Here is a 27958-nt window from a genome sequence, read left to right on the forward strand (position 1 = left end):
AAACATTTGGTCTTTTACTTTGCTCAACATGTATTTTTATATACAGCTAAAATTTTGGACAGATTTAGCCACAGGACATGGCTACAAGGAATGAATTGTTTTTCTTCCCTGGGTAGCTGTTCTAGTTTTGTTTGAGTTGATCTTGAAGTATGTGTTGGATTAGGTCTATTCTTACACACTGCAGCAGGGTGCTCCAGCTGAGTCCAAATATATGTAAACTTTCCCCAAAATGCCTCCATATTACCCCCTACTTAAAAGCGTCATATGCCTTGGTGTTTAAACCTAGTGTTAAAAGCATCTAAAGAATATGTTATTGAAGAAACTTGACTTTGGCTTTCTATAATGATAGCCTTATTTTGTTGTTCATTAATACAAGTATAGAGATAACCTCTGTTTACCACTTTTAGATTTGGAATATTCAGATGGATGCCATAGCCTGACCAAGGATGATTTCCAAATATTCTTACTTGGAAAGGAAATTGCCATATTTCCTTGATTCTACACAAACTCATTTTTATATTAGTATATTTTAACATTTTTGGAAATGTAAAAAGAGGCTTGTAATTCATACATGTCCTTAATGTTGTAGTATTTCCTTTCCTCCTCCTCCCCCCAAGCAGATAGAAAATTGAATGTTATTTCATAGTCAGTGCCGTCTTTGGTCAGAGAAGTTTTGGTAAGCACCATTGTTAACATGAACTGAACAGCATCATCTCCTTTCAAGGAGAACAACTGGAAAAAACCATTGACAAAACTAATAGTTTAAGAGATTTATATGTGATGTTCTTCCTTCATTCGTCCACTGTTTTAGAGTCTTAATTTCATTCAATCATCCACTGTACTTACTGGGTGTCTGTTGTATACCAGGCAGTATTCAAGATGCCAAGAATGCAAAGATGATGCTTGTCCTCAAAAATGTCACAATCCAGCAAGCAACTAAGGATACAGTGTCAGAATTCCCATAATAGCAGTAATTACAAACAGAGAAAGAAGGGAAAAGCTCACAGAAGTGATAAAGTTTGAATTCTCAGATGGGTAATGGTATTCAAGGTAGAGGAAATAACATGATCAAAAGTACACAGGGATACAGGTGCTTGGGAATGTTGTAGAATGGCAAGACTATACAGTGTGTGTTGGGTGAGTAGAGGGAGTTGAGCCGTGAGGCAACGACACATTATGTGGGTCTTAAGATTTCACCACACTTTCTCATATATATGGTATTCCAAACTTAATCCCTTATGTTAACTCCCTTCACAGTCATATAACACAAACTCCAATTCATTAATTTCCTAATTATTTATCCTTGCAACAAATAATAAGCAGTCTTTGTTCTATATATGCAACATGCAACTTGTGTAATTACAGATTTGTATATTTTCATAAAAATACTGAACATGGAATGCAAAGTAGAATTTATGCAGTTCTAATAGGATTATTTTTCCCGCTTCTATGAGCATCCTTCTGCAGCAGATTATCATTTATTTGAATTTATAACTGACATTGACAAACAACAAAGGTACATTGATGTTGCATGTATGCACTTTTTAAAAATAGAAGCATGCTTTTAAATCTAAATTGAAAAACTTGGAAACATTGCTTTCATTCTATGGAACATTAATTGAAAGTACAGTGTCATCCTAAATGAATCATTGTTATTTCTGCTGGTACATTATCTGGAAAGAGTAACTGGAAGAAATATATTGTGATATACATTTTTAAACATTAACAAAGGCATTCTAGCTTGCATTGAAACAAGGAAGTAATCAGAGCAATTTCATATAGATACTAACTTCAAAAACTAACCCTAAGAAATTTTATTTCTGGTTAAAAAGAAAACTCTCCACTTTTTAAAAAAATTGTATGATCATGTTTCATACAAATCTAAAAGCAAGCTGCATCTCTATAAATAGTCATGACTTTGTCCTATTTTAAATAGTTAAATTGGAGATTCTGTGAGATTCACTACATTTTGCCTGTGGCTACTTTTTTTCTACCATGAAATTTCAGAGTTGGCTGTTATGTAAAACAAAGCAATTTTACTGCAGTTCTCTTTGGAGGACAGCTCTGATTTTTGAAGGAAGTGTTGATCTATTGCTCGTTCCCTGATAGGATCCAGCAGCAGCCAAGGGAAAAGGGTTTGGCTGGAGAAGAATAGTTGGGTGACCAGTGTAGGGTGTAGATGTCAGTGGGGGGTGACTGCTGTCTCAGATCAGCATCTAGCTGACAACTCACAGCCTGAGAACCAGTCAAATGTGACAAATCTCCCCTTGCAATTTGATGGGATGCCCTGTTTGGCTTCTTGTAGCCAGAAGAAGAAAAGCAGATTTCAGATTAAGGCTGTGTAACTCCATTCAGAGATAAAGTAGGATTTTCCTATGCTAATTTGTATTATTTTCCATAGGAAATGAGAATAAAAGAGAAATCTTTTTTTAAATGGGCTTTGCAATAACCCCATATTAGGAGTCTTCCTTTTCTCCTTGGCTTCTTGTTTTGAATACCTGTTTAATATCTGATGTTTTGGTTGTAGGCTCTTTTAGAAAGTACGATGGCTTCTGTGAGAGTCCCGGTAAAGTTGTAGTTGGACGATAAAGTACTCATAGCCAAGCTTGTGGTTTCATATGCTATAATCCTGTTAAGTACCTGTACAATGGCGTAACAGCTGGTGCAGGCTGCAGACGGTGTGTTAGTGTGCTATGTTGGGACTTGGGATCCACGCAGACGATGAGCTGGGTTGGCTTAGAACAGACCTAAGTACCCCTCAGACAGCTGGCCTAGCAACTATACACTAGCCAATCTTGGGAGCGAGACTCATCAAATAACATTAATTTTCTTCTCTACCAGACGGTAAGGTAACTGAAGCCAGGTTGATTGTGCTGTCTTGGGATTTTTACCTAATGATCTTCTGGAAAGCAGGTGCATTGGCAGGGATGTTAAGCTTCTGAAAACCCAACTAGTATTACAGAGTAAATTTTTGCTGCCGTGGGGGTTTTATAGGAGTAGGGTGCATTAATGTTAGATCATTACAAAGCATTTTGCTGACTATTACAGAATTAATGGCACTTTTATGGCTCTCGGTTAATGACCATCAAGAAATAAGAGTTTATATCTTTCAATCTGTAATTTTAAATCAAACTAGCCAGCTTTCAGATGCCTCCAACACATGCAGACTCCTTCTTGGTGATATTTGGTGCTTCTACATCCATCAAGTTATTAGATTATTGCTTGGAACCTCAATTGTTTTGCATATTTTTGGTGTCAGTTTTATCATGACAAAGCAAAGCAAGTTGTCACTTCTAAGAGGCAGTTTTTATGGCCCTGTGGAAACTTAGTTTCCTTCTACATCAAAGTACTTTAAATTACTGCTATTTGTTGAGTACCTGACTTTTTTTAAAAGTAATTTTTTTGTTTTATTTTAGGCTTAAGAAAACTGTAACCTCACTTCCGTATACTACTGAATGCAAGGACATATGATGTGAGCTCGTTCAAATCTCTCCACTTCTCATACTTCTAAATTGTCCATATCTTTACTCATCATTGTCTTCTGTCCAAGAAAAAAAAATCTTCCTCCAATCAATACCTACATATCACCTTTACCATGCCTTTCATCTTATTCCCTCTTTCCTTTTCTAGATGTGTACTCCATCTCGCTTCTGCATCTTCAATCTCTTCTTTCTTGAACTCATTCCTGTTTTAAAATAAGCGAACAAACCAACCCTTCTTCTAATCCTGCTATTTCCTATAATATCATTTTAGCTCCCTCTGCTTGCCATTATAAACTTCTTGAAAGACTGGCCTACATTGGCTGTCTCCACCTCATCACTTGGCCCATTCCCCTCTGCCTTACTCTAAGCAACTCTCTCAAAAATGACTGTGTGTTCCAATCAATAAATCCACCACTCCCGACTCTGCCCCACTGCTTGGAATTCTCAGCCACACTTGACCCTACTGACAAGCACCTCAGTTTTGAAATGGTATTTCTGTGGATTTGCAACTCCCTTGACTCTTGTCTTTATTCTCTTCGCCTTTTCTCTTTTGATTATTTTATCTAGAGATATCCAAAAGCTCAGTTCTTGACCCTTTTTACCCCCTGTATCTTTTTCTTTGAATGCCTGACTCACTGCTTCAGTCTCAAACACATATTGGTGATTTTCATATTCATGTCATTATCTTTGAGCTATCTACTCAAAATTTCAACTCCATGAAGGACATCTTTGTTCTGAGAAGTACCTCAATCTCATCATGCCCAACTCCAAACTGTTTCTATTCTCTATACTCAGTAGCTCTTCCTTCTGACTTCCTTATTTCTGTTAATGACATAGCCTTTAACCCAGACACTCAATCTTACAAATGCACTCGCCATTGATTTCTTCTTCTTTCTTGCCAATCACTTGGAAAGACCTCTTGTTCCTACCTCTGTAACATTTCTCTCATTTATTCCATACACTTCTTTCATTTCAAGTTCAAGACTGTTCACACACTATTGTAAAAGATTGTGACTATTTATCATTACTAATGTTGTTAGACTACTCTTTGTTTCTTCCAGTGTGAGACTCTGGAAATAGTAATGAACTATAGAAATGATCACTGAAAGTATAGTCTTGATACTCCTGAAATAGTAACCTAAATGTTGGCAGTCCCTTATACAGATTCAGTAGCTCTTTGTTACCTACTGCAGAAAGAACAAGTACAGACCCTCAAGAGTCTTCCCCTAATAGTCAAGTTTATCTCTCCTGGGGGTTTCCACACTTCACTCCCCAGACTAAATTATATGTCACTCCCTTAACATTCTCATGCTTTCTTAATTATTCATCTTTCTTCTTTATCATTTCTTCCACTAACAATTTTTCTTTCTCAATTCCTCCATTTTCTGCCTGCTAAATATAGCCTGCCTTATGATATTTTTCTGTGAAATAGTAAAGCATTAGCAACAATAAAATATTAATATATATATGTATGATATATTTATAAGTAAATTATATGTAAAAGAGGTCTCTCAACCAGCTAATATCCCACAGTGGTTAGTGTGCTGTATCTCTATTGAAAATTCTGTTTTAACGATTTATTTATTTAATTATTTAAGATGAGCAGAGGACCCATGTGTGTCAATAAATACTTGTTGAATGAATAAATGAATTTAACTGATTGTTTTCAATTAGAGACTCGTGGCTCATTACCTCGGTATTTCCTGGCCCAGACAGAGTTATCAATTGTGTTTTATTTGTAATTTTATTCTCACTGATTTGGACACCACTTTGTATGTTACACTGATGGAAATAGTTGAATGAGTTTATCATTAAAGCAGAAAAAGAAGAGTCAACACACATATAACTTATTTTCCTATTGCTAATTAATATTAGAATAGCACACTGTGTATCTGTCATTATGTGGCAGAAATTATAAAATATATCCTCAGTCAAATGAGCTGTGTGTCATAGGTACTGATCAGATTATCTGGCACCTCAGTGAATTTGTGTTGGTTATCATTATTATAATAAAACTCCATTAGAAGTCATTTTTAATGTCCAAAATTTTATAAATATATACATATTCATACTCTGTGCGGGTGTGTACATGCACCTGTGCACACAATGGAAATTTCTTTTTTCAATATGATATTTACCCAAGACATTTGCAAAATGATTAGCCATGCTCCTGTCTTCCATGATCTTCCTTACTGTTACATATGCTGATTGTGATTTTAGTAAGTTCTTAACTCCAGATTTGCTTTGTTCAACAATTCTTCATTGTTGGTTAAAAATTGGCAACATAGGCTCAACTCTGGGTCTGTTTTGTGTTTTCTTTGCACTCCTCAGCAGTAATTTAAATTAGATAAATCTATAACTGTCATTCTACCAGGACAGTTTTCCCAAAATTTTACAGCATCTATGACATACCATACCTTTGACCTTTTGCACATGCATTGTAATCTTAAAAGACATACTACCATGAAAATTTTGCATAACTTCTAATGTTAGTTCCATACTCCTGTGTGTCTCCCCAAAACAACTTTTCAGTTTTGTTTAGCCATTAAACTCCCACTCTCCAGTGCTTAAAAAGTTGATATTAATTTACCATCCTTAGTCATTTCTATCTTGAACAAGTTAGTAATTGCAGCACTTCCAAATCATTCAGAAAGTGATAAGAATTTGGAGAATGAGGGTAGAAAAAGATGGCTATATACAAGGGATAGTCACATTAGGTAATCAGTCCTATCATCAGCAACACCACAAGGAAAAGCTATTAATATTAACGCCATCTCACAAAGGGAGCAACAGATCCAGAAAGTTAAGCATGGTTTTGTAGCTCAAATTGTAGAGCTAGAATTTAAGCCCATGACTTTTATTCTGAAGCCCATGTTACTCCAATACTCTTTCAAGGTTGGGAAGTTACTCATGCCCTAGAAACGTGTATTCTCTAAACCTGCGATCCCCATCCACCGGGCTGTGAACCGGTACTGGTCCAGGGCCTGTCAGGAACTGGGCCACACAGCAGGACCACAGAGCGAAGCTTCATCTGTATTTACAGCTGCTCCCCATGACTCTCCTCGCTGCTTGAGCTCCGCCTCCTGTCAGATCAGCAGCAGCATTAGTTGCAGGAAAACAAGCTCAGGGCTCCCACTGATTCTGCATTATGGTGAGTTGTATAATTATTTCATTATATATTACAATGTAATAATAATAGAAATAAAGTGTACAATACATGTAGTGCACTTGAAGCGTCCTAAAACCACTCCCCTCCCCTGCCCCCAGTTCCTGGAAAAATTCTCTTCCATGAAACTGGTCCCTGGTGCCAAAAAGGTTGGGGACCACTGCTCTAAACCACACTAAAAGCTGTGCATTCTGTGTCTGGTTAACTGCAGGCTCTATGATTTCTTATGTAAAAATAGTTATTTATCATTTGATTAGGGATCGGCTTAAACTACTTATGTTATATTTTTTGCTATGGAGTTGCCATCTTAACCAGTTAAAATGCAGAGCTCCTCTCAGAGTCAGTATTTCTGAAATGAGGAAGGGTTTTGCTCCAAAGGATCAGTAGCTCTATGTGATCATACCATGCATAAACTTAGGCTATATACTGAATCTGCTTATATAAATCTGTCCTTACATTGGCTTTATTATCTCTTTCCCCCCCCCAAAAAAAAATACTACATATTTGTATGGTTAAACAAACGATCTGATGAAAATTTGGATAGTTTTTAGGGAAACTTGACAATTTTTATACGGACATTTCTGAATATTCATTATGCTAGGTAATGTTGCTATATCTCTTTACACAAAATTGCTCAAAAGTCCTCAGAAGCTATCATGACCTGTTACTGAGTCTGATGAGTTGAGTTTTTTCATGCTAACTGTAATTTGTTTAAATACATAAAATCAGAAATGTGGTCTTTGAGTCTTAGCCATGCTAAGCTATGCTGGGATAACAAATAATCCTCAGATCCTTAGTGGTTTAAATGAAGTAAAGGTGCATTTCTCCTTTGTAAAGAGTTGAATGCAGGTCTGGAAGCTCCTCTGAGTGACTTTCCTCCAAGTAGTAAATCAGGGATCTAGGCTATTTCCACCACATAGCTTTGTTATCTTGGTACCTTGTGCTTGCAGGCCTGGGTTCGGTGGAGAGAGAGAGAGACTGAGGGCAGCAGATTTCACAGGCCTAGCCTGATGATGGTGATGGTTCTGAACAGCACTTCTACCCATATCCTGTTGACCAGAACTTCTCATATCACCCCACCCAGACACAAAGTGGGGAGATACAATATAATATAATCATCCGGGGTTGGGAAAAGAAAATAAGTTAGTTAACATATCACATGGACCCTGCCACAATTAGGAAGGTGGTATGGATCAAAACTACATTCACAACATATGATTAAAAAAATATATTCAGTAACAGAATTTTTAATCAATTAAAAGAGAAAAATAAAAAGGATCTATTTTAAATAAATCATTATACCAGTCATGCAAATGATTATATTGGTTCATTTTTAATACTTAAAACATTAAGTTGATATACACACATTAAAAATCATACCTGAAAATGAAGTCAACTTTCTAATATGAGCAAGGAACCAAGCTGGTAGGAAGATAAGCTAACATCTCATCATTATCTGTTATGGGAAGGTGAAGTAAGAGGAAAGCTCAGCTCTACCTACACAATGGGGCAGAAAAAATTCAAATTTTGTGGCCCAGGAAAGAATCTGCTGGGCTAGGAGCACTGGGACTTTTTTTTTTTAACAAGTAATTTTCCGTTATATTTCAGATGGTGTTCTTTTACAGCGTATTCACACCAATGCAGGAGGGAGAGGTCTTTAAACACAATTGTGTTTTTCTCTGAGCATCTCTGGCAGCAAGGCACCAGGTTTAAGGACTGCTGTCTCCTGTGTTGTGAAATAAAGCCAGGAAAACATTATGTCCACATTCATACTTGGGTCAGAGGATTCACTTTTCATTTGACTTGAACAAACATCCAGAAAGCATTCATTAGGAGTTAAGCAAATACTAAGCAGTTGATCCGATTCAGTCAATAGCCATTGTGGATTTTTAATGAGTGCTCTTTAACCTACTAAAGCCTATCAGAAATACAGTGTATTCTCTTTAATGAGAGAATTTACCATGATGCACTACAACTTATCAAGCAAAAATATAAATCTATCTACTTTTCTAAAATATATGATTTTTCTTTAGATTTCCAGTATCACAACGTGTCTGGAGCTTAGTTGCTTATGATTAAAATCTGTTTCACAAGGAGCAGTAAGTAGTGATGATAAGACACTGAAGGTATTTGAGGTCATAAAGCACATGGTATCAGAGCAGTGGTAATGGAGGATGTGCCTAGGAAAATGTGATTTCAGATTGGAATTCTTAAAATTGGTTTTGCTTTTAAATTCATCTACATGTAAGCCTCCTTCTTAGTTAGGCTAGGGTAGACCCAGAAGTCTAGTGACTAAATCTGGTGAGAAAGGACCAAACATATGCAAGGGATCTCTGTTACCCGGTGAACAGTGTCACTTAATTCTCTTCTCCCATCACCAACAGCTGGAACTTGGGCCAATCACTGTTCTACTAGTGGATGGTAACTTCTTAATGCTTAACTATATGTTGATCCCAGAAGCTAAACCCCAGCCTGCCCACAGGTCTGGTAAGAATGTGCTCATATGTACATCCCATAGGTAGGACATGCCTTGTAAAATGCACAAGGAGGCAGTGACTCTGATTCAAGGCCCCAGATTCTTCATTCATGGCACGACATGGTCAAGACTAAAGACCCTTTGCTCAATGAAGTGGATCCTGATGTCTTACCTCCTGAGGGAAGTAAGTTGTCTTATTGGAAAAGGCTGTATCTTAGAATCCAGTCCATCTGGATTTAAGTCTCACCTTTGCCATTTGACCAACAGTGTGACTTTGGTCACATTACATAGTATTCTGAGCCTGAGTTTTCTTTTATGAGAAAGTGACTGTACCTATCTCATGGAATTTTTATGGGCAGTAAAACACTTTAGATATAGTAGATGTTTCATAAATGTTAGTTCCCTTTTCAAATTAGTAACAAAGACCCAATGGTCTTCATAATTATAAAAGTGATCATATCAGAAATTATACTAATGTGAGGCATTGAAAAAAATGGTTTAACAACCTACATGTAAATTTAAAGAAGGAAAAGGGATGCACACATCTGAATTTTCTGTAGGATGTTTAAAAATGCATAATCCCAGGCTCCACCCCAGATTTATTAGTTTAGAAACCCTGAGGATAGAGCTTGTGTACTTGTATCTTGGTAAAACTTCCTGGGTGTTTTCTATGCACACCTAGTTAAGTACTCCAGCTCTAGAAGCCGGTGCAAGGTATGATGTATAGGAGGTACTCGGCAAACATTTGTGGAACTCAGAGGGTCCACGTCTTGACCCAGTTCCTACCTCTCATAACCATGCAGCTGTCTTCTGCTCCTTCCTGGCTGTCAGTCACATGGACAGCAACCATTGTTCATCTTAAAGGAATACAACTCTTCCCAGAGAAAAACTGATGTTTCGAAGTATTCATCCAGACATTTGCCAAACTATAGATAAAACAATAATATGGCTTTCTGCTTATTTAAATATCTTCACAATAACAGAATTTAGACACTTCAGCAAGACTGTATTCTAAGCTGTAAAATATTAGCTAATATTTATTCGGCAGCTATGTGCAGCAGGTAAAGCCCATGTTCACAAAACCCCTTTGTGGTAGGTATTATGAATATCCCTATTTCACAGTGAGGAAACTGAAGTACCTCAGGGTGTAACTTGTTCAAGTTTATGTGGCAAGTTTTTTAAAGTGAGGTTCATATACACTTCTAAATGACTTTGAAGTCTAAAGAGCACCTGAATAGGTGCTCATTCTGATGACAGCAGTATCCTGGGCCAGAATTTGTATGCAGTTAAGCATTCTATATTATCAGTTTCACAGAAGTCGATGCAGTATTTGTATGTTGATTTGTAGTGCGAGTGTTTCAAACAGCCATGTGAGGGGCATTTTCAAGATGGAAAAAGGTGAAAATGGAATGGAGTAGGTCTGGACCACAATAGATAAGTGGTTTCCTAGGATCCTGAATGTAAGGAAACTTCAGACCCTGAACACCTTAGTAAAATGGCTCATCTCATCCTTGCTATTCCCCTTCCTGCCCTACTTTTCTTCATTTATAATATATTTACTTGGTTGTCTATATGCATGTATATAAGCAGGCAGGGAATAAAACACATTTCAGAGTCTAGGATATCTAAGAAGGATGATTTAGTTACTCCCTATCATACCATCCTTTGTTAATTCTCTGCATACCCTTATTATTGTCTAGATATTTCATATAATAATGAGCGGTTTATTTACTCAGTGCTTCCTTTCACTACAAAGTTTGATCCATGAGATCTGGGGTTTTTATATGTATCTAGAACATCATTATAATGACTGAATAATAGGTGAGCAGAATCCAAGGGGTGAGAGAGGAATAATTATGTATCGCAGTACTGTATAGAAGTGTCTATCTAGTACTTAACTCTACTGAGGTCAAAAAAAGAGAAAAATATACCAAAAAAAACACATAAAGAGTAGTGTTTGCAGAATTGTGACCTCTAGTCTTAAAGCAGGAATTTTTGTTTTACATTCTCTTTTGTGTATGTGCATGTTGTGTGCATGCATGTGTATTTGTGTGTGTGTGTATGAGAGAAAGGAATTGTGGACAGGGGATTGGGAGTAAGATGGGCTTATGAATGTGTGTTTGTAGGTAGAGAAGAGCAAGAAACCAACACAGTTGACCCTCATGCCATTGAAAACTCCAAATGCTCATGAGTGAACATGGGACCGAGCTGACAAAAGGTAGTAGCCTGAACCTAGGAGGATGGCTAGGAGGGGATGGAAGGAATAAAAGAGAGAGTGAGCAGTTAAAACTGACAGTGCCTTGTCAGTAGGTGTAGGGATAGGGAGGAGCCAAGGCAGATGGTCAAAGCTCAAAGTTAAGCACCTGGGGATACTCAGGCCATGCTTTGGTATGAAGCATGTGTAGAGTAGCAGTTACGAGGGAAGAGGATGATGAGATAAGTTTTGATAAGTTGAATTTAATGTGCTATGAACAGTCTCAATGGAAATGTCAGTAGTCAGTGAAAAGGAAGATCTACAATTAAGAGAGAAATTAAGTCTGGAGATTTAAATTTGGGAATCATCAGTAAATCTCTACCTTCATTTTTCTTAAAACCTCAAAATTTGCTTGTCTTAAGTAGCTGTTAATGATTATTCTTTAAAACAGAGATGTAATATGACTGCTCTACCATCAATGCAAATATCGCCTCCCATGATAAATAGTAAGAAGGAAAAATATTGTACAGTTATCAGCATATTCAGTGCAGCCATACCCCATCATCAGTGGAGTGGAGTAAGGTTATGAAATTGCTTAGGTTTTATTCAATCTATTTTATGCACCCATGCTTGAGGACACAACATGGAACCTGCAAGTTAATTTTAGACTACACTTGTGGTCCTCAGGGAAATTCTTACATCTCAGTGTGCTACAAGCATCACCAGAATTTCTTCTTCTAGCCGTCTAGGAATTTATTATAATGGTGACTATCTCCGATTGACAGGAAGTGTAAAATACTGGCTAAGCAGTGGATCCAGACTCCTTGGGTTTGAATCCTGACTCTGCATTTACTACTTATGACACCCATTTACTACCCATATCAAGAAAAGATATTAATAGTGCACACTCCAGAGTGCTGATGTGAGAATTAAATGAGAATTAATAATGTATAGTGCTAGAACAATGGTATAGAAAATGTACTGAATAAATGTAGCTCTTATTTTTTAAAAAATGCCTAGGAATTATCACCATGCCCTACTCACAGTACCATTCAATAAACATTGGTTGAATGAAAGTATTTGCTAAGCATTTACTAGACCACTTTTGGAGAACTAAAAATGGTGATAGTAGCATTCCGCAGAAACCCTGCATACTACCTGTGATGTTGCTGAACACTGTGACATTATCAAAACATGATACCTTGGCCTCTAGATGATCAAATCAAGAAAGCTAACATTATACTGGGCTAGACTAGTAGTCATTAATATTCCTCAAAGAAATGTTATTGGACTATCTATTTTATAATTGCAGGAATCTTACTTCAGATGCCTCATTGGCTTCTAGTACACTTATGTCTGCATTATCTACACATTATACATTGAAAGAAATAAGTAGAATATCAGAGTTATTACTCTGAATGTATTACATTATATTTGTTACACATAAAAGAAATAGGTGTGTGTCACATTTACAAAATGGGTACTTCTGTGCCATTATTTTTGTTATGCAAAGAATTAAGAAACAATCAGCCTTTTAGAAGGTGTTGAATGACCAGCATAAGTACACTTGGCAACAGGGTGGACAGAAGGATGACCATAAAATTTCAGTGAAATAAGTTTCAAATAATGTAATAGAGATTTATTATGACAAAAAATTAGAAACAGAAACAGATAACTTGGAAATCTAAAATGGATATCATTACTATTATTAATATTGTACTTACTCCTATGATTACTAGTGGCCAATGTACATTGGGCACATACATATTATGTGCCAGGTATCAATGACACATATTATCATTACAACAACTTTATTTCTTGCAATGACTGTATTGTAGATGCTATTATTATCACTGTTTTAGAGATGAGAAACCAAGAGACAAAGAAGATTTAAAAAAATAATTACAATGACTTGCCCCACATCACATAGATAGAAGTTGGGAAAACTGAGACTCAAGCCAGGACACACTGACTCCAGCACCCATGCTTACCTAGAACATCAGCGTGGACGAAATACCTCACAGTTCATGAATCTCTTCTCATGTCTGTTACCTGATTCCATCTTCACAATCAGCCTGCAGGGTAAGTATCTTCTCAGTGTGTAAGTTGTACAAGCCCATTCAGGTGATAATGACAAAGGTCAGATGGGAAACTTAGCCCTCTTCTTTGAAGTCCCATGCCCTTTTTTTCCATTGGTGTCTGGTCTAATAACGTGGAAAGTCTTAGGAGTTTTAAGTTGGTAAGGCACTCTCCATTCTGCAAGCAATGACTATGGATGCAAATTGAAGATGGTCAATTAGAGAAATCGTGCGGAAAGGATGCTGGCTTGCATGTAGACCTGTTGAGCTATACCCAAGCAAGGGGATGACACCTGAGAACAGCAGAAGCATCTTTCTAAGTTCATGTTAGTTGATATTAGGTAAAAGCTCTAGGTCTCCTAGCACTGGAAATTTCAACATCTAATGATTTCACCATTAATAAATAAGCTATAATATCTGACATGTTTACCTTACAGATATTCTGAAAACTGATTGAGATGATATATATTTCCAAAAACCTGGCATTCATATCCCATCAGACATATGCTAAGTACCCAGTAAATATTTGTGGAATAAATAAGTGAAGAAATGACTTATATGTGGAGCAGAATGTAAATTTAAATGTGCAGATAGTTTAAATACACATAAATAGAAAAATAACTAATAAAACCTATTTGATCATACTTTATTCATCCGTATACCTGTCACAGATAGTTTTCTTTCATAGACTCTCAAATTTATGCTTATAGGATTGAATCAAATTAAAAAATTTTATGCTTATGATTCTTCAGTCCTTTAACTAAATATTCTTAAAGCAGCCCTAATGGGGGAAAATATCATGTAGCAATTAGGCATAGAAACACAAACACAAATTTATGTCATTTTGCCAGACTCAGGTACACTATCATGTCCCAATTACATTCATTTATTCAATGTACATTTACTGAAGGCCTGTCATGTAGAAGGTACCATGCTAGGAGTTTTAGGATCTCAAAGATCAATTATATGTTACTGCTGCTTTCACATGTCTTATAGTCCAATAAGAGGGGTAAAGCATGTATATAAAAATGAGGTAAAGGAGAAATAATGTGTGCCTTGAAACAGGTGTGGATAAAATGCATGGAGAATCCAGAAGTTGAAAAGATTACTACTAGAAGGTCAGGGAGGAAAGAGCCTTTAAAATGGACCACAGTGTGGATGGATTGATTTGTGGGATTTCCAAAGAATAAGTATTAGCAAAATGAGATAATATCTGGCAGAAAGGTAGGGAGGTATGGACCTGTATATAGCAGTTCAGCTTTGCTAGAGCCTGAAGAAAAGAAGTGTGTATTCAAGTAACCAGTTTGCTCAGGACTGAGGGATTTCAGGAGCTGAAACTTTGGGTGCTAAAGCCAGCAGAAGTCCCAGGCACACCAAGATGAGTTGGTCATCCTATTGTGCATTCAGGCGCAGCTGCTAATCAGTGATTATTGAAGGGTATTGGCTAATTGAAGGTATTTAGCTGTGACATAAAGGTAAAGTTTACATTATAACTACAACCACTTCCCTTATTTTAAGCTAGATCTATTTTTCTAAGTTATTCTGTTTTTTTCCTTTAATTTCAGCTCTTTACAGCACTGTCCTCCATTTCCTCAATCATCAGGAAAAGACATACCAATGTAGCTCTAGCTTCCTCTGCAGGAGATAGCTCAGAAAATTAGCTATTGAATTCCACTACGGAACTTGAAATTGGAGAACTGAGTCAGAGCTCTTTACTTAGGTTGACCTTGAGTGAGTCACAGTCCCTCTGAGCCTCCAGTTCTTTGTCTTTGTAATTGAAGATAAGATAATAAATCCTTAGAAAGTGTTAGGCAGCTATGTGTCTATTGATACTCAAAAGTGCCTAAGTATCCCCTAAGATGAATGCAGGATTGAGACCAGAATGGAAATGTGTAAGCCACGGGTCAAGGTAGGTGGTGGGCCTGGTTGGAAGGTCTGCATGTGACAGTGTCAAGGATAAAAAGAGCCTGAAAGAGTGGAGTCATCTCCTGAACTTCCACGTCAGCACAAGAATGGAACATAAGAGTCATTGCAAGAGGCAGTAGAGAAAGCCATCATGTGCTGTTTATGACAGCTATCACAGACTCAAGGGGATTGGCAATCCAGAATAGTCCTGTTTCTAGTTTTATTATTTTTTCAGTAGATTTACAGGGTGCAATGTTTTTTTGTGATATGGATGAATTATGTAGTGGTGAAGTCAGGGCTTTTAGTGTACCTATCACCAGCATAGTGTGTGCTGTATCCAGTAGGTAATTTTTGATCCCTCACCCCCTCCTACTCTCCTCTTTTCTTAGTTTCCAATGTCCATAATACCACTTTATGACCATATAAACCCATTGTTTAATTCCCACTTATAAGTAGGAACATATGACAATTGTTTTGCCATTCTTGAGATATTTCACTTAAGGTAATGGTCTCCAGCTCCATCCAAGTTGCTGCATAAGACATTATTTCATTTTTTTTTATGGCTGAGTAGTACTCCATGGTGCGTGTGTGCACCCATCAACTAATCAGTGATTAGCTGATCACTTAGGTTGATCACTTAGGGATCACTTAGGTTGATTCCACATCTTTGCAATTATGAATTGTGCTGCAGTAAACATTCAAGTGCAAGTGTCTTTTTTATAAAATGACTTCTTTTCCTATGGGTAGATACTCAGATGAGTTTATCATTCTATTATGCATTCAGGCACAGCTGCTAATTACTGATTATTGAAGGGTATTGGCTAATTGAAGGTATTTAGTAGTGGTATTGCTGGATGAAATGATAGATCTACCTTTAGTCCTTGGACTTTGTATTCCTCTCTTAGTAGGAACCACAACTGTGTATTGCATTGGCCACCAAGGATGAGGTGTGGGCCAGCCTCTTCTGTAAATTATTTTTTTTTAAAGTCTTACTGTCAAATATAGCACAAATATAGAAAAACCTAAAACAAAGGTCAGTTTAATCAATCATAATGTGACCACCTGGTAAAACCATGCCCCAGAGGAGGAGTAAGAACTTTGTTAGCCCCACTGAAACTTTCTGGTGCCCCCTCCTAATCACGGCACCCTCTCTACCCTTAATCACAGCATCCTCTCTCCCCCTAAAGAGTAGCCACCATTTTGACTTTTTTGGTAATTATTTCCTTCTTTTATTTAGAATTTTATCAGCCAAATGACACATATAGGTTAAAATATAGTTTAGTAATGACCGTTTTTTTAATGTCATTAATGTCTCTTTTAATCTATAGACTTTTTCTCCATCTTCTCTCTCTCTCTCTCTCTCTCTTTCTCTCTCCCTGAAACTGAAGTATGTGTCTATCTATGTAGTGTTGCCCACAGTCTGAACTGGCTGATTACATCCCCATGGTGTAGTTTAATATGCTCCTCTGTCCTCCACATTCCCTGTAATTTGCTCACTTTTGGAAAGGCTATTTTAAGAGTGGTGTCATTTTCCTCTATCAGGTGGCACATAATGTCTGCTTGTCTCTTGTATGTGAGTGTGTCATGTTGGCAGCCATTAATTCACAGTACCTAGATCCACGAATTAATTAAGGATCTCTGGCATGGCATAGTCTATCATGTCTTCATTTATTTGCCAGAATAATTCTTTGAAGAGAAATTCCATCTCACCCACTCTTTAGTTACTTAGTGCTACAGTTTTTATTGGAAAATCAAGAAAAAAGTTGGACTTCTTCTTTTTATTTACCATTTTAGCCTCTTCTATATCGGTCTAGATCTTGATAAACATGAATCCTGTTTTAAATGCAAATGTATTTGTGTGGAGTAAACTCACACAAATTAAAGGCAATTAAAATAAATGACTATCTCTTGAAAAACACACCCAACATATGTTTTATACAGTTCAGTGATGTTTTTTTCCTAAGGATATTTGGAAAGAAAGTCATTCATTCCCTGCTTATTTTTTTATCCTGTATTTTCACTCAAGTGATATTTGATCTTTATGTACTTTTTAAACATTGTTCAGATGAATGCTTTTGTCTCTATCTACCTCAAACTTTATATTCCAATGCAATATTTAGCTGCTTAGTTACTGGAAAACTTAACCCTCATATTTTAATGAAATTAGAGAGCTAGGAATTATGGGTCTCCCTTTTTCAAACCACTCTTCAATTCTATGGGATTGAGTCCATTAGTAGCAGAAGATGGAATCTCTCCAGGGTAAACGGTCAAGGGCAGCATTTGATAAGTGATTGGAGGAGCTGCTCTTATTTCCTGAAATAAAAAACAGAAGAACAAAGAGACTAGTAATAAATAAAGGAAACCGACACAAGAAACTGCTGAAGGAGTAACCTCAATTTGAAACTGCTTACTTCCCTACAATGTTCATTCTTTACTTTTTGATGACTAAAATTTTATTTTTGAAGCTATGAATGTTTAATTTTTCCTTAAATACAAACTACAAAATTTTATGAGAAGAAAGTTCCAATAAGTAACAGCTTTAATAATTATTTGCTATTTAGCTTTCACAACTTAGCACATAAAAGAGTTTTATCAGTGAAGGAAGCCAGTACTTTTCTTGATAGATGGGTGAGCCATCCTTGCCTTACTGCACTCTAATTCCTTGATCTGGCTTTTTAAAGTACATAATTTAAACATCTGAGAATCAATAATTCTTTCACAGCTCAGCAATGTAGAACCCTTCAAAGAAACAGCCAATGCTTGCGTTGAGGATGTGAACTTGAACCCTTCATGGGAAGTGATGTAATTAAAACTTTGAAAAGTATCAAGCATATATATTTAACAACTGCACCTAAGGAGATCACTTCTGTTTGTTGTTGCCATTAATTTTTCACAAAGCTCCCTTCAAATACTTTCTTGAAAACGTTCTATCATTCTATCCATAAAGGAATCAAGATGTAATTAATGTCTCACACAAGTGGTTTCTAATTTGCAGGAAGTCCTGGTGAACCTTGTTCACATGCAGTGTTCCCAATTACGATGCCACTTTCACGTAGGTCTCTCAGCTTGGCTTTCATCCAGGCTGTTAGGTGAAATTAGGCCCAGAAAATCGGATTATTACATCCCGAGGGAAAGGACTGATAAGCGGCAGATGATTGCTCATCTCCTTGCTACTTGCTGGTGTTGAGGTGTTGCTAGTTGCAAAGCCAATTTGTTAACAATTAGTGCTCATTAGAATCATTTCCTGTTATCGATTCTAAACATTTGACAAAGCACTTTTAGGAAATTGGACTCCAAAAAGTAGCCATACGTCAGTGTTGACCAATTAAAAATCTTCACGATCCAATGTAATTCCTAACCAGAGTCATCAGTTTCCAAGTAATTATTTTTGCTTTGGAACCCACCTGCTATCCTGTCCAGTTTAAAGATGTACTGGAACAAGGACATACTTCTTAATTAGCAGAGGTTGTGGATAAGTCAGTATGGGAACAAAAGGAATTTTCTTTTATTATCTGCTTTAACTGTTTGTAGTATATTTTTAAGAGACAAAAGCTGCCAGCCTGCAATGCATGTATTTGCAAGTGTGAAATTCAACATATTATTTCTATTATCTAAACATCTAAGCTCAGTTTTTAAGTCTGTGTTCACCTTTGTACATTTTGAACTCTAAATATAGAATCATAAATGGAGCCATTGTGTATTACATTGGAATTTAAATATTGCCAGTGTCAGCTTTCTGAAATATTATATATGACTTTAATAAAATTAGCATAAATACTATATACATTTGAATTTTTCTGAGAAAAGGCATTGTATTTCTTTAATTTTTAAATATAGATCTACATGCATTATAGTGCTACAAATATATTTTCAATAGGAAATGACCTTATCATCTAATTAAAATATTTATTATCTGTACAGGTGTCAGCTACTAATGCTTGTTTAAATGCTCTTTATTGAGAATAAGAAAATATGCCTATTTTCTCTTCAGTAAGTAACAGTCTTTACATATGAACTATTCAGTTATTTTTGTAAGATCAGAATTAAAACTGAATGATACCACCCACCTTCTGTTCCTTTCCCATATCATCCCCCCAAATTTTCCTTTGCTTCTGTGTTTATTTTATAAATTTAAATAATCGCCCCTACTCCTTCTCCCCTAGATTTAATAATGCTAAAAATATTTCTTCTTATTGTTGCAGAACATGGAGATGTGAGCTAAGTAGATTTCTGTTTCTGAATTTCTTATTCCCATATTAAAAGCTTGTATCAGTGGAGAAATTAAGTGTGTGTTCTTTTTTGAAATGCCCTGTGCTCAACCCCTCTATCCTTAATAAACAGAGATGGTATTGACACAAGTGAATTTTGTTTAACCACACTACATTTGCTTCTTAATTAGTGAATATTCATCTGTCATCAGCAGCAGCTATGACACCCCTCCCTGCTAACATGTTCTGTCATAAATAATCAATGAGGCACTATTAATATTCATGAGCTGGAATCTGTGTAGTCATGTGCACTGATGCAGAGACGGGGGAGTGTTGCCATGAACTGACTGGAAACTCTGTGTGTGTATCCGTGAGTGCAAGATACTTAGGGAAAGCGAAGAAGAGCATGCTGCTACACAACACCCTGGCTCATGCTTCCAGCTAACAGCGGTTTGTCTGTGTTTCTGGACTGAAGTGACTGATGAAAAACAGTAGTCAAGTCTGGAGGGTGATTCCCTTTCAGTTCACTTGCCTTTCAGTTCTGGGGAAATTAGAAGATTTGCTCTCTCTCTCTGCTTCTTAGAATGGGCTGCAATTTGTGCACTTTTCAGAAAAGAGAGGAACACTACAAACTGCTCTATGAAGTTTCCCAGGTGAGTGCAGGGTCTAATCCCAGCAACTAAACAGCCAGGCTTTGTGTTTGTCTGAAAGACGGTAAATGAATTCTGGCTAGCTTTATTTTTTCTTTCAGTACATTTCAGAATTGAGGGCAGACTTGCTGGTTTGGGGCTTTTTATTTTGGTTTTGGGTGGCAGTTTTCAGCTTCCTTGCCACTCCCCCTTCAGATGACTTCCTGTGGGATTCTTTTTAACATTTTGTGTATCTACTGCCAAGATGTCAGTCACATAAGAGGAGTAGTACTGAGATCCATGTCTGTAATATTTTGACATACCTCTCTCATTTTGGAATGCTGTTGACATTTGAAAATCAATTGTATAATTGTCTGCATAAATATTGGAATTTAATAGGTCTGTGATCTCAGTTATTTGGAATAGAGAGGAAAAGTTTCTTACCAAATCTTGTTAGCCAGAGGAAATTATTTGATTAATCAGGAATTTGTGCTTTGGTTTAAGAGGAAGACCTGGTATTTTTGTATTATATGAGAAAAATATTTGATAAGTCTTGGCTTAAAAGGGAGATAAAGGAATTTTCTGACCACTTGTTCTTGGATCCTTTTTATAATTTTTTGTTTGTTTAGCACTAGAAATGAATTTCAAGACCTTATTGTAATATCTATATGTGACCTAGGAAAAAGTGTATAAATGCAGGTGTCTCTTTAATGTGTCTCTGAGGGCTTTTCAGAATAAAAATAAGAAAACTATATCATCAGCCTTCGTGGTTTTAATAGAATTCTATTAATTCATTATTTTATTTGAGCAGTTTCCCTTTGGGGTGTGCTTAAGTTCAAATTTCTCTTCTGGTAAAATAAAGTTTATTTCTCCCTTTCTCCAGTTTGTCCCAGATGTGACACAGTACTATTTTTGTTTTCAGACAAGATTGCTGATGAAAGACAGTATTTGGGACGTTGGTGGCCCGCGGCACAGCAGTAGCCAAGTGCCCACTGCCTACTGGCTCCCTCAGATTTCCCCCTGACGTGATCCATTTCACAGTGGGCTAATTACAACGTGGATTTGCTACACATGAAACAGCCTCCTCAGTTGCAATGTTAATGCACATTTTCATGGTAATGTGATCAGAGGCTCATTAGCCAGTTTCCAAAATGATCCTCTGCATTAATTAAATATAAAAATGACTGCTTTATCGCCATAGAGAGGAAAAAGAAGATTAACATTGTTAATTACACCAGGGGAAATACTTTTTGCTTCATTTTTTACTTCGAACTTGCAAGGAGAGGCTAAAATAATATTCATTTCCTAGATAAGCTCTCGTCTACTTTGACTCATGAAAACAGTCTCTAGGTGGAACACTTTCCTTTAGTTTGGTTGTTGGAGTTTGAGTTCTTAGCATTGTTTTTCTTTGGGTGGTGGAGGAGCAGAGAAGTGGATTCACCGGTCTATTTTTTTTTCTCAGAATTACTAAATTTATATTAAAGTATAATATGGAGGAGGTGATAGGTGGCATCCTCCCTGATTATGCCTAAGTTAAGCTGTTTATTTTCTACTAAGAAATCAAGCAGGATTACTGCATTCAGAAAGCACCACTGTATTTGCTAAGAAGCAGGAGCCTTTGTTATGGATTTTTAAAATGCTTATCTGTGAGTTTTTCCTTCGAGTGCTTCCTAAATCTTGAGAAAATAGATAAACCATACTCTTTATTGCCTCTACCTGTACTCCTCCATATATTTATTTTATTTTCTCTACTCCTATGTTGCAGTACTTATGGTCTTTAATAAAGAGGGCAAGAAATGAAGTATTAGCTTTCATTTAACTGGCTTTTATTAGATAAGTTAAAACCCCAGCTTAAAGGTCTTGCATGTGTTTTCCAAGGGGAGCTCTCCCACAGTTTGTCCCCAGCTTTGCCTTCTATTTTATTGAGTTAATGGAATAGATAAGATATCAAAGGAAACCAGTGATAGGCTCATATAATACACTGGAGCTCCGTGTGGTGCTGAAAACTAGTTTCTATTTTTATTTGGAAGGAAAGCAGCTTAGAGCAGACATGAAAGTGAACATGTTCTTAACCAGGTGTTCAGACGGGCACATAGCTGCCCCCATAAGAGAGGATACTATTAACAAAAGTGACTGGAGATTGGAAGCCTGAGTGTTTCTTGCTGGTATATTAAAATGAATTAACTCACAAAAACATTAACACCTGATTGCCCAAATCGTATTTATTTATAGACTTGTAATTCTCAGATCACCTGCCTTTTTGTTTCTTTTGTTATTGTTTCTTAAGAGCTAAGGCAAATTGAAATTGCCCAGGGATATGATAATTTAAGATTAGCAGTGAATACTAAATCCAGGAGCAATAGCCAAATATTTACTTCTTTATAATAGAATCGTTATGATAGAGAACTTTATCACATTTTCTCTCTACATTTAGTGACCTGATAATACAAGCCAAGCAGTAGACAGTTTCAGGTTTATAACTGTAGTAAACAAAAGCAAATGTGCTCACTGAGGAGGCTAGAGAAACAATCAGAATGATGTGCTTAGGTGTGAAATGAGGTCAAGTTTATATTTTGTTGCTATCTTTTGCTCCTGTAGAGGAGCTAAGACTTTCAGTTGGCACAGGAGATGGAATGTCGCCTCAAGAAAATCATTTTGAGCTGGAGTTGGGCCAATCAGGCTCCAGGATGCACACAGATGCAAGAATCCAGGATTTGGCTAGCTCTATAATAGTAACCCTCACACCAAGCAGTTTTCGTGTATCTTTATGCATCTATTAACTTTTACATGTGCCAAGGACACAATTGTTACCTGCAGTGATTTATTTTATTCCAAGTAGGTTATTTATTAACCTCTTAAGAATTAATAAATGGGTCATTTGAACAATGCCCTTCTATTGACACAAACTGAATTGACTGTTTTGTATTAATTTGGTAAAATAGCCACCTGAACCAAGAGAGCTTCAATAGCTTGTTAGGTATTTCTGACCTAATAAAAGATTTATTTCTGAGTGAGGTAATATGGCAGTAGTTAAGTCTAATGACTTCTTAGCTTGATTTTTCACACATAAATCAAATGTAACTTTTTGATTAATTAAAAGATGGCAGTCATCAATGGGATATTCACTGGTGTTGAATAATGTGTTAAAACTGGGAGCAAATATTTATAAGTTCATACTGTTAACACAAAATTGTTTATAGGATTTCAATAAAATGCAATATGCAAGATTGTGTTCTTATTCACTTGCCACGTTGGAGAAAAGAAATTCATTTGCCTTCAATCTCAGGAAAACCATAAGTAGAATAGTGCTAGTTCTCTCCAGGCAATATCACTGCTATGACTGCTGTTCTCTTCAAAGTGGATACTGTTGCCCAACACAGAGTTGATTTATAAATTTGAATGGTTTGGCACAGCTGAAATGTCTCCCTACCACCCACATCCATGAATTAGTAACATAAACGGAAACAGAACCTGCCTTGAAGGTAACAACATATTGGCAGCAGCTGACAGTGAGCACCTACTGTATCCAGGGCACAGTGCTAAGAACTTTTCCCTAATCATCATCTTACTTCATTCTCACAGAAACCCAATGAGGAGTTACAGGATCTCTTTCCCTAATTTTTAAATACGCTAAAGTCTCCTCTATTCTGCAGGGTTTCTTAATGTCCTGCAATCTCCCTTGTCCAGATACTGTCCCAGATCCTTCAAAATTTTCGCCTCAAAGTCTGTAAACCCAACTGATAATCTCTTAACCTGTTTCCTCAAATGCCATCCTTTTTCCTACCGTCTTGAGCAGTAGTGAAGGTCTTACCTTCCTTCTTGCTTTCAACAAAACTCAAAACCACTGGGTGAAAAGGGGCACTTCTGTCTTCGTCCACACAGTGGCCTCACTGGTTCTCTGACTTCTGCACATTCCCCAGCATCAACCTTGCCTTTCCACAGTCACAGCTCCTTTTACCAACTCTCCTTTATATCATGGTAAGAACATCCCCTCTCGGAATTTGTCCGTGTGCCTGGCCACCTTGATTGCTGCTCCTGGAATAATTTTGTAGAAAATGTTTAATGGCTCCCAATGACTATAAAATGAAGTAAAAAATTCTCATGCCAATATTCCAGGCCCTCCTGAGCTGCGCCTTTCCAATTTCTCTCTCACTGTTCTTCCCCTAGTCTGCTAGTACAATTTGTAATTGCTCCAGACCCAATTTTTTTTTCTCTTTTTGTTTTTCACTTTAAGTTAGCCTGCCAATTTGGACTTTGTAACTTAGTTCCTTTTCTACAGCCTCTGGGGAACATGCTTTATATCCACCTCTATCTCTATTATTTTCTATCACTAGTTATTCAAATATCTCCGTATGCAGAGAAATTGCTGCAATTGCTGATTTAAAAAAGTAATCTCTCCCACATCGGGTAGCTTGTAGCATTTGGTTACGCTTTTTGGAGCTCCTTGTTAATGTTGGTCAGGTATTGTGGTCAATTGTGCATAACTAGATTGTAAGCACCTGGAAGGCAGGTCAGGTGCTTGTCCTTTAATCTTCGCCATCCCAGCAGGCACTCATGAAGACCCCAGTGATGCCTTGCTCATCCACAGCCTCTTTAGAATAAACTGCCCCATCCATAGCTTCTGGCAAAGGACCATATCACTCTGCCTTCCTCTTTACCCCAGACCTGGCAGCTGATTAAACCAGGAGCAAGAACCTTGTGCATAAAGTTGAGGGGTCAGCTAGATTTTTTGCAATCTCAGAAATTTATACTAGGGAAAAGGATACTGGTAATGAGATTGGGATATAAAGGAATGAAGAGAGAGCATGCTAGAGCACTTTAAGTAAAGTTGAGAATTTCAGGGTCTGTGGTCCACCACTTCTATCAGGATCAGACATACCAGGGGAATCAGAGATACCCAGAAATAAAGCAGATGGGTCATGGGAAGGAGAAGCCTAAGACATAAGTAGCAGAATGGCTCAGAGTGCCTTCATTTTCCCAGTTTCAATATATTCCTATAATAAATCCCCATTTTATTTGCTTAAATGAGGTGCCTATGCCTCACAATCAGAACAGGTGAAGACACATCATGGTAATGTCTTGCTTTTGCCAACCACTCAGCACGTGGTTCAGTTCAAAATCTCTCCGTAAGTTCTGATTGCTTAATATGTGCCAAGTCCTAAACTTTGCCATCTGACTGTCATTGCTTTTGATAAATGCAGTCTGATAGCAGAGGAGAGGCACATAAGCAGAGACTTTCCATATAATGTGGTAAGTGAAGCATTCAGTCAACAGAGAAGTTGACACACGGCTGTAGGAGTGCAAAGGATCTCAATGTGATGGGGGCTTGGGAAGTGGTGAAGAAGAAGGAGGAGGAAACCAAAAAATAAAAGGTTGGAAAAGTCCATGGAGATGGCAAACAGGTGATGGGTGTGAATGAATGGATTTGAGGAAGGAAACTATAAGCAGTAAGTGTTGCTAAAGCCTAAAGGCAGGAGGCAGGCTCCTCAGACATGGCCCGAGTGGGGACAAGACCAGACCCTGGAGAATCTCCCAGGCTCCTATTTTTTGTTTGTTTGTTTCTGTTTTTGCTTTTCGGGGAGACAGAGAGAGAGAGAGAGAGAGAGAGAGGAAGATGAGCACTCTGATAAGAGTTAAGACTATGGATTTGGTTGTGGTGTGTGTTTGGGGCCAGTTGGGCTTGAGTTGAGGAGGGTGCATTACAGCAAGACTTCAACAAAGGAAACCAACTGAGAGGCTGCTGCAGAGGGGAAGTTAGTGGTAGAAACAGTGTAAAGGGAGGCAAAATTGAAACCCATAAGAATTCAATAGGTTTCTGGCTTATGAGACTGGGCAGATGGCATGAAGTTTACAGAGAGAAGAAATAAGAGAGGGGAAGTGAGTTCTGGAAAGGAAGAGAAGGCTGTTAATTTCATTTATGGGCTAAGAGATGTCCAGCAGACAGTGGAATAGTGAGTGTTCAAAACAAAAACTTGGCGTATATGCGTCTGTTGGAGGAGATAACCCAGGTGGGTGTGATAAGTGAGGAGAAGAACTAAAAGCTGAGGAGAGTTGTGAGGCAACAATAGAATACTGAGACACGGGCCCAGGAGAAGAAAGAAAAGGAAAAAACCAAAATTGTTATAGAGTGAGAAGGAGGAGGAGCAGAAGGTTTTGGGAGAAGTCAAGAGAGTTTTCAAAAGGGAGTGGGCAAGGTGGTCAAATGCATTAGAGTGAGAATAAGTGAAGAATCTCAATGTCTTTGGATTTGAAAATATGTAATGTGATACTCAGAGCCCTCTTCAGAAAAGACTTGCCCCAGCTTCTGAAAGTGCTGTCAGCAAAAGACTTTTAACCGTTAGCTCCTTCAGAGACTGACTTAGCTGCGGAAAGCCCTCTCACCCAAGGTCATTCCCTTTGCTGGGAGGCCCACACCCACTGATGAACTGATGCGAGGATTTAACGCTCAGGCCATCTTCGCCTGACTTGGGGCACTCTGAAAGGCAATTTGAGATCAAGAGCCTCCTGCAGCTGGTGTGTGTCTCCCTTCCACAAAGGGGACACTTCATACTAAACACCTTGCACCCTACACCATAATCTCAGAGTTGGCTTCCTGGAGAACCTAATCTGGTGATGAATCAAGAGCATTTTGGTGCAGAAATGTGGAAAAATAATCCAGAAAGGGATGGATTCAAAAGGGAGGTTGAGTGCACTTTTAAGAAGTTAAAATATGGCAGATTATCAAAAATGAGGTTACTGCTAACATTGGAGTACAGCTTTTTCTTGGCCTTTTTTTGGTTGCAAATTGCTTAAAACTGTGAAGATTAAAAATGAAAGCTATCTTTCCCTTATCTTTAAAAGATAAGGTTAAGATAAATTGATTTCACATCTTAAGCCATGATGTTCAGATAGTGGTGATAATATAGTGATTAAAAAATACAGCATGTACATTGAGCTAGAATCTCCCTTATACAAGACTTTTGAAGAAAACCTTACGTGTTAGAGTGGTTTTGATATGCAAAAGTCTTTTTATAAAGAGAAATATTTTTGATGATTATAATCAATTTAGGTAGCTTTAATAAATGAAGTGCCTTTCACTACTAGAAATGTCAGAATATCATATATTTCATTAAAATGTATACATTAATTCCTTTATGTTTTCACCATTTATTTAATTGACATAGACCTAGGAGAAGGGCAGCCATCATATCTCTCTCTTTTAATGAAATACTGCAGGAAAACATTTTCACTGGTTCAATATTATACACAAGGGAGGCATGTAACCTAAAAGCTTAATGAGTAAACATGCTGAGATATTTGACTCTTCAACTCCACTGAAGTTGTTGGCAAAGTAGGATAATTGATTAGAAAATTCTTTAATTTCAATTTTTGTTGAAAATATTTCAAAAATACATGATCTGATTTACATAATTACTTAATATGCACTTTTGATATTTACTTCCAATCATGTTATTAATAGTAACAAATGAACTGCATATCATTAGCAAACAGTGGCTTCTTTACAAAAGGTATTAAGCAATTAAGTATGAAGACTAATTGATAGTGAAAAATCCTTCCACAACAGTCAATCACTGTCCAGTACATTCATTTCATATGAGGAGATTTTCATATATTGAATTTTCACAAGTCATTTAATAGGTGTTCAATCAATCTTATTAAGTGATTAAGAATTAAATCACTAGGTAGTCAAGAAGAGGCAGCTGGCTTGTGGTTTTTTGAAGGATCCATACTCTTGAAACATTTATAATTAATGGGGGAAAGGGAACAAATTGCGCAAAACAGAGTCTGCCTCAGTAATTTAGTCTTTTCCAGACACTGTT

At 37.1% G+C, this 27958-nt stretch overlaps 1 protein-coding gene across 2 annotated transcripts in view; it reads left to right on the top strand.

Moving 5' to 3' along the window:
* The window catches only part of PDZRN4 (PDZ domain containing ring finger 4), a 362351-nt gene that overhangs the window by 211469 nt on the left and 122924 nt on the right, over window positions 1–27958 (top strand). Inside the window, exon 1 of one of the 2 annotated variants that reach the window (XM_069490864.1) lies at window positions 19888–20162. The exons of the other annotated variant lie outside the window; for it this stretch is intronic. Within the exon in view, the coding sequence (XP_069346965.1) occupies window positions 20094–20162 (69 nt within the window). The 5' untranslated portion in view covers window positions 19888–20093. Of the gene's footprint in view, window positions 1–19887; window positions 20163–27958 lie in introns of those variants that run through there. 2 annotated transcript variants of the gene reach the window in all.

Source organism: Eulemur rufifrons, chromosome 16 (assembly GCF_041146395.1).
Source record: "Eulemur rufifrons isolate Redbay chromosome 16, OSU_ERuf_1, whole genome shotgun sequence".
NCBI lineage: Eukaryota > Metazoa > Chordata > Mammalia > Primates > Lemuridae > Eulemur > Eulemur rufifrons.